The sequence below is a fragment of the Colletotrichum tamarilloi genome (genome assembly GCF_030869305.1).
Source record: "Colletotrichum tamarilloi strain Tom-12 chromosome Unknown Scaffold_1.1, whole genome shotgun sequence".
In the NCBI taxonomy this organism is placed as follows: domain Eukaryota; kingdom Fungi; phylum Ascomycota; class Sordariomycetes; order Glomerellales; family Glomerellaceae; genus Colletotrichum; species Colletotrichum tamarilloi.
In genome coordinates this window covers 1898792-1914987 of record NW_026849384.1, presented here as the reverse complement: position 1 = coordinate 1914987, position 16196 = coordinate 1898792, and the positions used below count along the sequence as shown (strand labels likewise).

At 33.1% G+C, this 16196-nt stretch overlaps 3 protein-coding genes across 3 annotated transcripts; 2 read left to right on the top strand and 1 right to left on the bottom strand.

Moving 5' to 3' along the window:
* Positions 1-9346: 9346 nt before the first annotated feature.
* On the top strand, positions 9347-11392 carry CTAM01_00617 (uncharacterized protein; the record flags this gene model as incomplete). The annotated part of the gene is made up of 4 exons (XM_060516667.1): positions 9347-9399; positions 9457-9844; positions 9896-10157; positions 10221-11392. The coding sequence occupies 4 exons, from the start codon at positions 9347-9349 to the stop codon at positions 11390-11392; spliced, it is 1875 nt and encodes a 624-aa protein (XP_060389293.1).
* Positions 11393-11680: 288 nt separating this feature from the next.
* CTAM01_00616 (major facilitator superfamily transporter) lies at positions 11681-13220 on the bottom strand (the record flags this gene model as incomplete). The annotated part of the gene is made up of 4 exons (XM_060516666.1): positions 11681-12180; positions 12268-12739; positions 12790-12997; positions 13075-13220. The coding sequence occupies 4 exons, from the start codon at positions 13218-13220 to the stop codon at positions 11681-11683; spliced, it is 1326 nt and encodes a 441-aa protein (XP_060389292.1).
* Positions 13221-14498: 1278 nt separating this feature from the next.
* Positions 14499-15999, top strand: CTAM01_00615 (uncharacterized protein; the record flags this gene model as incomplete). Its single annotated transcript, XM_060516665.1, has 5 exons — positions 14499-14705; positions 14763-15133; positions 15238-15501; positions 15567-15583; positions 15632-15999. 5 exons carry the CDS (start codon positions 14499-14501, stop codon positions 15997-15999), a joined length of 1227 nt encoding a protein of 408 aa, XP_060389291.1.
* Positions 16000-16196: the final 197 nt, after the last annotated feature.

Sequence of the window (16196 nt, the reverse complement as noted above, 5' to 3'; positions counted from 1 at the left end):
ATAATAATACTAATAAATAATAAAAAAGAGGAAATTACTAAAAGGGTATTAATATTATTAATAAGACGTTATAAAAGATTACGATAATAAGCTTAAACGTGGTAATTTATTATTAATAACGAGGTAATTAATACTTTTTATATAGTAAAAAAAAAAGCCGATTTTGAGCTAGTAATTAAATTACGTAAAAAAGGTATTATTATAACTATTAAAAAGCTGTATAAGGGATTAGATTTTATTAAAATAGATACTCTATATAATTAAGGGGTTTATTAATTTATCCTTTATAACCCTAAAAAATATAAAAGTCTTTATATATTTAAATTGCGAATAGTACGTAAAATTAAAAGAAAAAGAATACCTTAATTATATGAGAAATCTAAGTATATAATTTAGGGGTATAGTAACGTTAAAAAAGCGACGCTACTTACCTAATTACCTATAATATAGTATTATAGTTAACGATTAATAATAATACTAATAGTATTACTACGAAAAAAGGGATACGAAATTTAGAGCCGTAATATTACTTAGGCCTATACTTAATCGGTTACAAGGCTTATAAGGAAAATCCTAGCCTACTTATTAAAAGAAATAGCTAATAAGTACTTAGAAAGTACGATTATTAAAGTACTTAAACTATTATATAGGCTCGTAGAATTGGGTACTTATTAATAAGCTATATACTACGATTCTTATATTAATTAATTATTAATAATTATATTTACGTATAACCTATACTTACTAATCTCTAAATAAGAAAGTAAATAATTTAAAATTATTAAAATATAGACCGACGATATATTAAGCTTATTTAACATTAACCTTATAAAAAAAGAGGATAAAGAGCTTTAAAAAATAAGCTTCGTAATAAAGCTAAAAAAGGTCCTTATAATAAATAATTTATTAGTATTTAATAACGGAATTCTTATAATTAAAAAGGAAACCGTCGTTTTTTAATAAAAGGGGTAAAATAAGAAAATTACCTTCGTTAACCCGAACGTAATTAATATTAAAAAGCAATATAAAGCTAAGCTTATACGAGGGATATATATTATAAATATATACTAGCTTAAAGTAATTTTTAATTATATTAGAATAGCGCAAGCTATAGAGCTAAATAAATAAAACGTTAAAGTATTTAATAAGTAGCTTAAATAGTAATAAATAAATCTTAATCGAGGCCTCGTTTATTACCTAATCGACCTCGCTATTAATAAACTCTATATTTTTATTAATAAGTTATTTATAAATAATAACGACCTTACTTCGTAATTAGAGTATATTATTATCCTAGTTAATAAGAGTATAAGTAAGAGCGAATTTATTATATATAGTAATATAGTCTACTACTTATTAATTAAAAATAAGTAAGTAATAAGAAATATTTTAATATTAAAAATTTATAATATAGTTAACGGCGTTAACCTTGCTTATATAATTTTAATAATATTAAAGAGGATTATTAATTAACTTAACTTTTTACTAATCTTAATAATTATTTATATTAATTCCTACTTATTATACGAATATCTTATTAAATTAAGAATAATAAAAAAAAAAGGCTTATAATTAATATTATAGCCCTTAGGTAATTATATAAAAAACGTAAAATCCTCGAAATACGTTAAATTAATAAGGATAATAACCTCGCTAACGTTTTTATAAAAGTAATACTTAATAAGGAGTTAGAGTAATTCGTAAGTAATAAAAAAGTTAACGTATAAATAAAAGGATAGGTTATATAAAAAAAATAAAAAAAAGGGAGAAAAAGAAACGACTTAGTAAATAGGCCTAAGGTTAAATTATATTTTTAATTATAATAAGTAAATCGATAAAAAAAAAAGAAAGTTAGTATTAAATTAAAAATTTAATTTAACCGCGGTATATAGCTAACTATATAGGGGCTAATTAGGGGCCCTATTTATAATTATCGTAGTTAGCTTAATTTATAATTAGAACTTCTTTTTTATACTTACGTAGAAATTTATATAGTTTAATTAATCTCTTCGTTAACTTACGGTTCGAACTAGTTATTTTATAATAGGGATATTAATAAAAACAATCTCTTATTTTTAAAAAAAGAGATCGTATAAATTAATAAATCGTTAAATCTCCTTTATAATTACTTAAGAAATTTTAAAAAATATAAAAAAAGAACTTATTAATTTTTTAAATTACTCTTTTTATATTATAATCTGGGTTCTTAAGTAAAAGTACGTACTAAGTAACTCTAGTTCGCTTATAATTATAAAAAAGGAATTTAACGTAGTTATAAGTAGGGCGAACTTTAGCGTTAACTTATTAACTTAGATTAAAAACTTCTTTTTAGTTTATTATTAAATAATATAACTTAAGCTATTTAAAGTTTAAAATACTCTTATTTTAAAAACCTTTTTTTATATAACCGTATATCGCTTTATTCTAAACTAATTTAATTAAGAGCTTATTAATATTATTAAATTAGAGCGAAAAAGGGAAGCGATCCCTAATATAGGGTATTATGCTAAGATTTTTAATAACTTATTATATAAAAAGGTACTATATAATAAGAGTCGTAAACGAACCCTTATAATATTTATAATATTAATAAATTACTTAAATTTCTTTAAGTAGAATAAAATAATTTTTAACTCGTTTACTAACTACTTTTATAAGGGGTCTTATTATTAAAAATTAATAAATTATATAAAAATAAAGTTTATTTTAATAAGTAAAACGAAATAAAAATATATTTAATTAGGTAGTAACGAAGCCTAAAAAATAATTCCTTATTTAAACTAAGAAAAATATATAGACCTTTATATTAACCTTACTTAAAAAGGCTAAATTTATATAAAACCCCCTTTTAAATAAAATAATAATAACTAAGGTCGCTTTAAAAAAATAACTAAAACTAATAAGCTAAGTAATAAAAAAAACTCTAAGGGAACTTATTTTTTAAATATCGTAACTATAATTATTAACGTCGGTCTACTCCCTAAGCTAAGTATAGAGAATAATAAAAATAATAATCTTATTATTTTCTCTATCCCCTTTACTAACTTATACTTTTTTTTTAAAAACACGGTTATAAATAATTATAATACTATTTATTTTATTAATAATTAATCGTTTTTAAAACTAGATTCTATTTAATAAAGCGATAATTTAGAGAATATAAACTTTAGAACGGTATCCTATTTTATTATTACTAAAAGAACGAGGATTATATAAAATATTTTTATAAAACTAAAGGGGCCTAAAATAGAGTACTTTACTTTTTATAATATCGGTTTTATTAAAAACTTTTATATAAACGTCGTATTAAAAGCTCTTTTCTAAAAAATAGGTATTTAATACTTAAGTTTTAATTATACCCTTTAGTTCAGTAGCGAATTTAAAAACGTTATTATTAAATAGCTTAAAAAAAAGGTTAATTTAGTTTTTTTAAAATATAAGCCCTATTCGTTTTATTTTCTATTTAAAAATTAGTTTTTACTTATTAATATAATTCTAATATATAGTATATAGTACTTATATTCTTTATACTAATTAAAAAACGACCGATTAGATATAGCTTAGTTTTAATATTTTAAATTTAAATATTTTACGCCAGTAGTACTTAAAAAGCTCGTTTTAGCTACTCGGGGGGTAAGGATTAAAGGACTAAGCTATTTAGAATATTAATATTATATAACTACTTATATAAAATAAGTTATTTTATAACGTACTTTAGAACGAAAAGTAACCTAACTTTATTATAAAATTTTATAAGACCTTTTTAATTATTTACTAGTTTATAAACGAAATAAGTAACTAATACTAATTAAAAACGAATATTTAAGTAGGATCTTTATCTTTTTATAAGTTATAAAGACCTATAATATAGTATTTAGGGTCCTATACTTTTTTAAATTATAAATACGTATATAAAAGGGTATAGCTATTTATAAAATTTAATAAAACGTAGAACGTATAATAATTATAATTAATAATAAAACTCGTTTCTAAATATAGGTATAGGAGCTAAGAATAGACCTAGAAACTACTTTTTTATATATAAAAAAACTAAATAAAAAAAGGGAACGAGCTAGTTAAAAAATTATTAATAAAACGATTAGTATAATATTAATAGCTAGCTTATTAAATAAATTTTAAATAAAAGCTATATTAACTATAACCTATTTATATAATATTAGCCCTAGGTAACGTATTAACTAGTTATTACTAATTTAAACTAAAGAAATTTAGTTTGCTTACTTTTTTAAACAATAATAATTAATAAATATACTAAAGCTCGCCCGTAATTTATATCCTTATTAAAAATAAACGTATATATATAGCTATAGAGCATACTTTTTTAAAAAGGATTATAAAAAAGGAATTAATAAGAGACGTTTTAAAGTAAAATAGAGGGGATATATTAAGTACTTCGTAAGTTATATAACGAACGCCTATAACTTATATAAGATCTAAATCCCTTCGCTTTTAAAAATTATTATTACTTAAAATATAATATTTAATAAAATAGCTTTTTATTTAAAAAATAATATTAAAACTATAATTTATTTACTTAAGTTAAGGGCCGTAGTAAATAAGATTTAATAATTACTTATAATAATTAAACCTAAGCTTTAATTACTTAGAATTATAAACAAAAAAGAGGCCGTATTAATTAATAATAAAGAGTAGCTATTACTATTTATACTTATTTTATAAAAAGTAAATAAGGCCGTAAATAAGCCTAGTTCGTTTCTAAATAAATAAAATAAATAACTACTTACCCCTAAACTAACCTTAGATTTTAAAAATCTAGAGTTAAAAATAAACCTTACTTAGCTAACTAAATTAGTAAATAAGATTATAAAAAAAGTTAATCTTTTTATTAAGAAGATCAAAAACGTAATATATATATAAATAAAAATAAAAACTTTTTAGAGTTTTTATAAAAAAGATCTTTTTACTTAATTAGACCCTAACGAACCCCTTTAATAAGTAAGCTTATATTAAAAAATAAGAGTAATAAACGACCTAGTTAATAACTCTAATATAACTAATATATATAGTTAAAAAAAAATAAGTATATTAAATAAAACTAGAGGTTAAAAAACTAACCCTTAGAAATATTTATTTAAAACCCGAATTAATAAAAACAATTTAAATAATACTCTTTTTATATTTAAATAAAAAAAGACTAGGACTCCTTTTTTAATATATATATATTTAATTAATAAAAAGTAATTAATAAGGTAACTTAAAGATATCGGACGCTATACTACTATATTTATACCGTAATTAGTAAAACGAAGTACGTTTTACTAACTACGGTCTAATTTAACTAAATTTATATAGATTAATTAATTACCCCTCTAGAGAAGTAAAAGAATATTTTTAAAATATTAAAACCTCTAAGAAGTTAATTTATAAAAGTAGTATAGTTAAAAATCTAAAAACTAAAAAAAATAAATACTTAGAAAGTAGTTAGTAAAGCGTCGGTTATTTCTAAACTAATACCCCTTAAATAAGTATTTAATTATAAACTTAATAATAATAATTACTTTAATTATTATAAAGCGAGAATTTATATTAGGGGGGACTTTTAAAAATAATACCCCCTAAAAAAGACTTACGTAGCGACGCTAGTTATTAAGACGTTTAAAATAGCTATAGTTATTATTACCTAATTTAATTTAGAAATTTATTAATATAATATTATAAATACTTTTTTAAATATAATTAAGAAGCTAAGTAATCCCCCTATTATTTATAAACTTTTAAATAGCTTTTATAAGTTAAAAATATATATAAAACTCGAGCGGGCCCTATATAGTACCCGTAACGCTCTATTATTATAATATAAAAAGCTAGTATTAACTTTTAAAAGTCTAGGTCTCTTATTTATAAATAAGGACCCGTACTTATTCTAAGACTTTATTAAAAGGGTTTTAGTTCTTTTTTACGTAAATAATATCCTCGTTTTTTATTATAAAAACTACATTTACGAGGCCGGTTAAGTAACTAAGGGACTTAAAAAAAAGTATAAAATAAAAAACTAGGGGCTAGTTTTATAATATTTTAAAATAAAGGTCGTTTATAATTAATTAAATAAAAAGATCTATTTAGTTTATAATTAGTATTTTAAGAGAATAATTAAAAAGTTCGATCTTATTAACTTTACTATTCTTACGACCCTATTACTAATAATCCTAATTAAAAAAAACTTAGGGATTATATCCCTAAGTAAAACTAAGTTTTTTTAAAAAAAAGTTAGTTTAATATTATATATAATAATTATAATTCGGCTTAATATCGCTTTTATATATATTTTACTTTTTTAGTTCTTAACGAACCTATTTTATTAATATTATTTTATTATAAATTAAGTTATACGATACCTTTTTTATATATAATACTTAGTAATATATTTTAAAATCTCGGGGGGTAATTAAGTATTATTAATTATAAGCGACGCTTTGTTTATAAATAATAAAGAAACCTAAAGATCCTTATAAGGTTTTATAATCTCCCTTTTTAATAACCTTATTTAATAAAAAGTAGCTTATTAAAATATAATAACTACGTTAATTATAAAGGCCGAATTACTAAGTTTAGAATATATAACTAAAGAGATATTTATTTTTAAATACTTTTTTAAAAATATCTTACTTAAGCTCGGTAACGTATAAAAAATATACTACGATAATTATTAAATAATTAAACTTATAATAAAAGAAAGGGAACGTATTTTAACTTACTTATATTACGTTAATATTTAAAATATATAATTATAATAAAAGTACTTAAAAAGCTTATTCTAAATAGTTTATATACTAATAAATAAAATACTAACTAACGGTTTTATAAAGAACTTTTTTAAAGCGAAGTTCGAGTACTTTATATTATTTTTAAATATAAAAAATATATAAAAAATAATTATACTAAACGAGGGGATGTTTAAAAAATAGTAAAACGGCCCGGGGGGCCTAGTTTTTAATTAAAAAACGTAGCTTATAACTAGGGAGTATAAAGTTATTTTAGTAACCCCGTTAGGTTATTTAAAAAGAGGCTATTTACCTAAGAAAATAAGTATAAATTTATTTAAAAAAGACTTAAATACGGGCTATATACTTAGAAAGATATATAAATTAATAAGAGTATTAATTTTAATTTAAATACTATTTATTTTTATAAGTAAAATAGCTAATATTGTTACGTTTTTAATAAGTTCTTTTAATAATATTTTTAATATAGAGAGAGTATTTATAAATACCTTTTTTATTAAGGCCTCGCTTATATAAACCCCCTTACCCTTACCCTTATTTAAAAAACCGTTATACTTAAGGGCCTTATATAACATTATTATTATATAAGTTAGGGACTATATATCGGATTATAAATAATAAATAAAACGAGGATAGTTAAGAACTTATTTTATAAAATATAAGTAGTTCTATATTTATAGTTATAATTATTATTATTTATTTTATTAATACCCGCTTAAAGTATAAGAACTTTATACTTAAGTTCTATATATACTCTTTAAAAATAGGAATATAACTTATTTTTTTATAAGTTTAGTAGTATTAGTATTTATTATTAGTACGTAAACCTAAGAAGTATATACTATTTAAATAGTTACTAAGGGCGCTCTTAATATACCCGAGGTATTTATAACTAAACGGGAGAAGTAAAAATACTAGCTTATATTAAACCTTAGTACTAAAAATAGTATTAAGAGGGTCCGTTATTAAAAATTAGTTTTATAAATAATAATAAATAAAAAAATATTATACATATAGTTAACTACTCTATACTTTTTAAAAAGAAGTAAGGGAGGGGGTTATAAACTTATTTTATTATTCTAGTCCCCCTAAAAAAAGTCTTTTTCTTTTTCTTTTTTTTATTTAAAAAAAAATAAAAGAAAGAGCTATAAACCCTCTTTATTTATATTATCTTTTTAAAAAACGAGGACTTTTTTTTAATTTTTAAAAAAAAGCGAGAGAGGGGGTTATAAACCCTCTTTACTTTTACTATTTTTTTAAATAACTCGTTTAGTTATAAAGCTATTACTTATTAAATAAAATAATTAAATTAATATTAAATAAATAAAACCGTATTACTAATTAAAAAATAAAATTAAAAAATATTACTTATCTTTTATAAGCTTATTATTAGGGTTAAGAGAGCTACCGCTCTCCCCCGAGGCCGTAACTTTATACTTATACTTTTTAACTTTTTATACTATAATAATACGAGCATAGTTTTTAACTATTCGTTTTAATAATATTTAAATAAAAATAATACTATTAATAAAAATCCTTTTTTAATAATACGTATATATAAAAACGCGGGTATAAAAATAAAAAATAAGGGTATATATATATATAATAATAATATAAATATAAGTTAAAAAAAAAAAAAAGTTAGTACTATGGGTAATAATAAGAAATTTATATATTTACTACTCTTAACCCGTAAGTTAATTATTTAGTTAATAAGAAGCCGTCTCTTAGTCATACTTTTTATTAATAATATAGCCTTAAAATTACTTATAATAATAAACACAGAGGTTAATTTATAACTAATTTACCCCTCGTTTATAACTTTATATATAAACTAATTTATTTTATAATTCTTTTTATAAATAAATTCTTATATATTAATATTTAGTTTTCTATTTTTAACGGATTTATTTATAATAATACAAGTAATTAAGCGCGCTTTTTCTAAATATATATTTATTTAGGAGGGTATATTATAATAGTTTTAACTATTTATAGCCTTATTATATATTACGTAACCTCGGTTATATAATTACTAAGGCCTACTTTACTTATACCCTCTATATTAAAACGAGCTTCGAGCTTATTTCCTATTTTTAATAGATAACCGTTCTCTTTATATACGTCAATGCCCCTACAGTGACTCTACGACAATTCCCTTGCTATGCTCCCTGAAGGGCGACTGTCAGATATGTGGCTACAGTGTATTTGGCCGAGTTCTACGTGTCTGTAAGTATGACCGGCCCTTTTACAACAGCTGGTCCACTGCCTCTGGCCCCACTATCACAACTCACCTCTTTAAATGAAGTCGGGAGACATATCCGAGCTCCAGAGCTGAGAGATAATATCCCCGTAGCGTGCGTCCTCGAAACTTCGGAGAGGATCTCACGAAGAGTGCGGTGAACCGAATGGAACAAACCCAATTCTATGGGGCCCATACCGCCTAGCTAGGAGCCTCGGATGAACGATTCCGTTCTGTATTCTGGTCTTTGAATCAGTTCTCATCATCTGACATCTTTGATGCCGAAATTCACAAAGTTCCACTGCCTGAGCAGTGACAATTAGACGAACGCCCCTGCCACATGATATGTGTCTCGGAATGGCCGGGACCAGACCTCAGTGGCTCTTACCTGATGTGAGTGTATTTCAAATGCACAGTAGGTTTGAATTGAAAGAGCACCTTGTTTGAAAGGTATCAATTTGTTCTCGTATTGATCCAGTTCGCCTTGACGCTTTCTGTTTGTCAGACACAGTCGAAACACCTGCCAATTGCCACATTGACCAAGATGAGTTCCAATACCAGTACTCCAGGAATGGAGCTATTCGTCCGCAGGATTGACGAGAATGCCAAATGGCAACCTCATCATGCACTTGTACGATTCGCTGGCGGGTCTGACTGGGAGACAGAGGGTTACCGTTCGTTGACTTGGCAACAATACGCCGATGGCATCAACAAGACTGCACACTGGCTTGACAAGACCTTTGGAAAGTCTGTGAACAACGATACTGTTGCGTATTCTGGTCCCAGTGACGTCCGATATGCGTTCCTATTCGCAGCATCAGTCAAGACAGGTCGCAAGGTATACAATGACCATCCTAAGTCAAATCACGTTTATGCTAACATTGATTAGTTGCTTGTTCCAGATGGTCGTTTCATGAAGGACGGACTTGATGCGCTGCTAGAGTCATCAAACTGCAAGATTTGGCTGTATTCCGAGGGAGGTGCATTCAGCCCCGAGCCTGAGCTTGCAGCATCTGGTATCCATGTTGAGCAGTTCCAAAGCCTCGAATGGTGTCTTTCTGCTCAAGGAACCGAGCCCTACGCCTATGAGAAGACTTACGAGCAGGCGAAGGACGATGAGATTCTCATCATCCATACTGGAGGCACCACAGGTATGGAAACGTAGGGAGTTTACACGGTTGGTATCACCGGACACTAACCAGTGAACAAAACAGGTGCGCCTAAGCCAATCTTCATGAACAATGGCTTCTGGGCGGCTGGATGTTCATCTGCCGGCTTGGCTCGCCGTCACTGGCCCAGGGGGATATCTACAGATTCTTTCTATGGCCGTTCCCTGATCTTGGCAATCCCAATGAGGCTGCAGCCTGGCCTTGTCCTAATCAACATGTTTGCCGTTTTCTCTGGCACCTGTGTTATCCAACCCCCTCCGGATGTGGTCGGGCTTCCGCCAGCTATTTTCCAGAAGCTTCTGCGTCTCAACAAGGTTGATGGGCTGATGGGATTTCCTTTCACCATCGTTGACCTATACAATAACGAAGAGACGCGGGAATCACTGAAGTCGCTTGAGTTCATCACTTATCTAGGATCTGCTCTCGATCGCGTTGTCGGGGACGCATTGTGCGAACACACCAGGCTCAATTCTGTCATGGGAGCCACAGAGTCTGGTGGTCGCTTTTCCCTGCATCCCATCGACAGGAAGCTATGGTATAGCTTCCAGTTCATTCCTGAGCACCATGTTCGTTTGGTCAAGCTAGAGGGCTCTGGTGAAGCTCTGGGTGACGGAGATGACTCTGATGTGTATCAGATGTTCATTGACAGGCCACCTGACGGTGGACCATCCATCTATCAGTGTGCCTTCTGGAACTACAAGATGTTCAAGGACGTTGAGACGATCGATACGAAGGAGTTGTGGCGTCCGATCAAAGACAGCGACGGCAGTACCCGATGGGAATCGGTGGCCAGAACTGATGATTGGACGAAGCTGATTTGGATGGCCAAATTCCACGCTCAGGACATCGAGACCAAAGTCTCCAGGTACCCTGGAGTCAAACACGTCATGGTCGGCGGTGCAGGGCGCATTGCACCATACGTCCTGATAGAAGTGAGGGAGGATCTGCTTGGAAGGAACCACGAAGAGCTTCTTGATGATATTTATGAGAAGACTATTGTGGGACACAATGAGATTTCTGCGAAAGCAGTGGCCATTCCGAGACAGACTGTATTCTTGGCCAGCAAGGAAAAACCTATCAAGCTGACTGTCAAGCAATTGGTGCTTCGGAGGGAGGTCGAGAAGGATTACAAGGAAGAGATTGAGGACGTATACAAGACGCTTGAGGCTGCAAGCAATCAGACGGCAGGGGAGAAGTTCGTGCAAAACATGAATTAATAAGTAGAACCTCATTAGTTATGCAGTGTGTGACAGATTGTTCTTAATTACAGATGGGTAGTCAAAAGAAGTTTCTAAGCTTCCGTGTCAAGAACATGCTGACCCAACTATTCGATTGGCCTAGCACAACATCTTTGTCTTCTTTGTCCATCTGCTTATTCTTTTCTGGGAGTCAAAGAGCAGAATATCCATGGTCCTTATCAATGGTCGAGTACAAGTATAGGCAAAAAAAAAAAACTTTTGTAGTGTGATTGAGTCTTTCGAGTCCACTACTAGTCTTAGTTCGCCTTAGTTCTCTCCCAGAAGCTTGATTTCATGGCCATTTCCTTCTCTCACAAACCGGGTGACAATGATAGCTATAAGCGACACAGCGCTACTAAACCAGAATATGACCCCAGTCAAGTTGTGTGTCGACCCAAAAGCGTACATATTTCCAGCCATGGCTGAACTGGCAGCTCGAACCGCCATCGACGTGAAGAACGTGATACTATGAGTCCTTCCCAGTGCCGATGGATGAGGCGAGGAGAAATTCGCCAGTAGCAGCTGCGAGGGCGTCACAACACTCGTTATGAGAGATGTTGAGGTTTGAATTACCACCAAAAACGCCCATACAGCCACACCAGTCTTTTCGGATGGAGGCGGTGTAGAAGATGGAATGACAGCAACATATGGGTATGCAAAGTAAAGCAAGGGGAATCCGAGATAGAATAGTTGCCAGAGTCTCAAACAGCCAAGGCGCTGATTAAGCCAAGGGTAAACAAAAATCTGCATGGGAATACCGACAATCCCTGTATTGCGTCATGTTAGCCAATAGCTCTTCATATGGAGGAATGTTCACATTATCAATGAACAAAGTGAGGTATTTAAGATCTTACCAAACACAGTTGAGTACCAGGCAAGAGACTTTGGCCTAAATCCGGCGCCGCCCCCGAAGCGGAATGGCAGAACTCTTGACAGTTCGGCTTCTTTGGTGGAAACCGGATCGACTAGCATATTGGCCATGGCAACGCTGACGCTGTTAAGATGGAGTTCATAAAGAAGAGTTGCCAATAGAACCAGGAGCATGTTAGTGGTGAAAATGCGACGTGTAGGGAGCTTCAAGTTCTTTTCACTTGGTGTAACGGGAACCCCTGGGGGTGTGGAAGCGCCAGAGTGATCATTCCCGTCAGTCTCCTTCAAGAAACCCATCTCTTCTCCATCCTCTTCTTCTGAGTTTATACGTGAGTACTGAGCGTCATCTGCCTTTCTGAATGGAACCAAGCGGAATATTGACAGCAAGTTCTTGGAGAAAGCGATTCCAGGGTCGAATCGACCTCTTAGAGATTTTGATGTCTGCCCTTCGTCAGTCTAAAGCGAAGCAATAAGTCGAAACTGAGCATTTATTGATGACAACATACCTCTTCAAGAAACAGAAATGCAGCAATTAGGAGAAGAAGCAAGAAGCCGGCGTTCAGTAAGGCAGGCAGTGCATATGGGTGTCTCCTCACAAAACTGTCGTCTTGGCCTGTTGTTTCAAGCTGAACAGTCCAACCTGCCACGAGTGGGCTGATAATTATGGCCATTCGAGTAGCAATTGGTAATAGTGCAAAAGCCCTGGCTTGGAAACTATTTTGAGTATGTCGGTCAGTCTTGGTTGTTTATAATCCTATATTTCTGATCCTCCATAATGGGAAACAACTTACCGCTTCTCCTGAACAACTTCGGAGACCATAGTTCTCACCATAGCGACATTCCCATTGGTTATCCCCTCAAAAATTCGAAGGAAGACGGCCTGCTTGAAGCTAGTGATGAAACCAAACAGCGCACAACTTATGACTGTGCATGACATTTAGAAAGTCAGTTGACATCAGAAATTAGATGGATCTTTCGCAACCCATATGTGATATCACTACAGTGTTGACTTACATGATCCAGACAAACTCGTTAGCACAACTAGCTTCCTTCCCCCTCTGGGAGAATCCGATACCACGCCCCATAGCAAAGATGAGATAGCTTGCGCAATAGTATAAGCCGTCTGAAGATATGCGGATTGTGTAATCACTTCAGCACTGGATAATGATGGATCAAGTGATTTTAGTTGGTAGTAGATGTACGCTCCGATAGAAACCCTGACGACTGGTTCACTGAATCGTATCATGAAAAGTAGGAATAGCTGGTCTTTTCGTGGTAGAGAAGACCAGCTTACCGATGCGTGACCATCTGACATACTGAGATTGTTGGTATCCCTATTACAGGGTAGTTGGTTCGAACCGTGGGTTGACGAAGAGATCAATTGAACTATATGAATTTCTGCGTAGGTGTAAAAAGGAGGTTCCAACCGTAGGTTGGGCTGGCTACGATAATCGTAAATAGGGCCCCCAATTGGCCCCTGCGCAGTTGGCCGTATGCCGCGGTCGAATTGGACTTCCAATCCGACAGAGATGTCAAGAGTCTAGCTTTGGCGATACCATCAGCGGTAGCAGTCGTGTGTTGGTTCGGAGTAATGTGCCATGTAAGCGTTGTTCTTGATGGAGGGCAAAGTTGGCGGATACATGCCTTGGAACTCGAGAAGATCGTTGGCACCACTGACCAGCGTTTATTCGATACACAAGTGCCCGCTCCCTTTACCAATCAAGCCATATCGGCAGTATCATTCATCATAGAATTCCAATCTTATGTCCAGCCCCATTCATCAGGCACTGTGCTGATCCTGACAAGGGTGGCTCGTCGGCAAGAACGGGCCAAGGAACTCGGTTGATAAACAGAGTTTACAAGGTACCCGCTCGCATGGGTAATATGCGTAATACGTGGACACGAAAGAAGGACTGAGGAAAGTGAGAAGTTACACGCTACACACTCCAGGGGCAACCAGCATGTGCATCCGACTCATGACGCCGTTGCCGCCGGAGTGTTCCGCAGCAAAGTATCTATCCGTAATTGACCAGGGCTAGGAAGCGCATGGCTCTTCCACGCCGGAAACAGACAGCAGTCTCCGGCGAGGACTCGGCGACACCAGGTCATGCTTACATCTTCTACTATAACAAATCAACCTTGAGCTCTTGCAAGTATCTCCGATCAATGTGGAACAGGAGGCAGCGTCACTCACCTCATCCTGTTCATACAGGAAATGCCTCGTGTCACAGTGGGCGAGCCGACCTCAGGGGCTCTCTACTCTCCCGGATCTGCGTCTAGCACAGAGGACCTAGAACTAGCAGAGCTTGGGGAAGAAATTCCCCAGAAGCACACCTTGCTCAAGCTTTCAGGCTTGCTCCTGCTCACGTCTCCTAGTCTAGGCCTTCAAGTGTGTTGGTTTCTTTTGACTTCGAGCGGCACTGTCAGTCTTTTACCCTTCAACCCAACCCCAGCTGAGTGACTGACGAATAGCTCAAAGCCCTACTTGATCTCGCTAGGCATTCCCAAATCCATTATATCCTTGGTATGGGTCACCGGTCCTATATCTGGCGCCTTTGCGCAGCCTATTCTCGGTGTGTTCAGCGACGATTCACAACACGCCTGGGGTAGAAGGAAGCCATTCATCGTAGGAGGTTCGCTATGCGCAACTATCTTTCTGCTAGCATTGGCGTACTCAGAGGAACTCACAGCTTGGGCATGGAGTTCCAGTGTTGATCGTTCCGCCAGCTCGGCGCACCTACCGACGCAGATTCTTGCAGTCTTCTCAGTCGTTGTCACTACTTTTGCACTGCAGGCATACGCAGTCGGCGTCAGGGCTCTGATAGTAGATAACACCCCTCCCAGTCAACAGTCTGTCGCAGCCTCCTGGCCATGCGATGGAACGTGCTAGGAAACGTGGTGCTCTCTTCTGTTGGCTTTGTGGATGCCCAGTGGTCCTCGACTGACGTAAACAGCGATGACCGTTTCAAGTTACTCGCCGTTGTGGTTGCAGCTTGTACCTTCACGACAGTCGGTCTCACGTGCTTTTTCATTACTGACCAGAACGTCGCACCTTTGCGTGACCGCCAGCCCTCTTTTGCGCAACAGTCATGGTCCATCATCTCACCGACAGGGCTAGCCAAGCGGTGGAAACAAATCCCTCCACGCAGCCGCCGGGTTTGCGAGATCCAATTCTGGGCGTGGGCAGGATGGTTTCCTGTTTTATACTACATGTCAACGTAAGCAGCGTCCGACTCCTATAAAAACTTTTGCGTCCAGTGACTAACTCGTGGACTTGATTCAGGTTCGCTTATGAGACAGGTAGAAGACCAGAACTGTTGAAGTACTTCCAATACTAACATCTCCCAGCCCTTTCTGACAAACTCGAGCAAAGGCAAAGGCAATTTGGGGAACCAGATCTAGAACTCATCGAAAGTGCAAAGGACTTTGGTTTCTTTGCCTCTTTTGCTTTCGCACTAGGAGCATTCGCTGCGAGTATTTTGCTTCAGATACTTGACCGCTACAAGCCGGCCCTCTCTCACAACCTTCCCAGAGTCTGGTTTGCTTCGCAGTGCTTCTTGGGATACTGCATGCATCTCACCTTTGTCGCACGCAGCGGAGCCACGGCGGCCATCGTTGTCGCCATGATGGGATCCACGGCTGCCGTAACGATGTGGGCTCCATTTGCCTTGATCAGCGCAGAGATCTCTAAGCTATCCGTTGGAAAGTGTCAATAGGTATGTGACACAGGGAAGAAGCTTATAGAGGCTAACTACTATTAAGGTCTAAAAGATAAATTACTAAAATCTACCCTTCCCTCGAGGTATATTACTAGCGCTTTATATATACTTAAGCTATTCTTTTATTACTTAGTCCCCCTCTTTATACCTTTTAAACTATTTTTTAACTAATAAGATCTAATTAATAAAGCTTA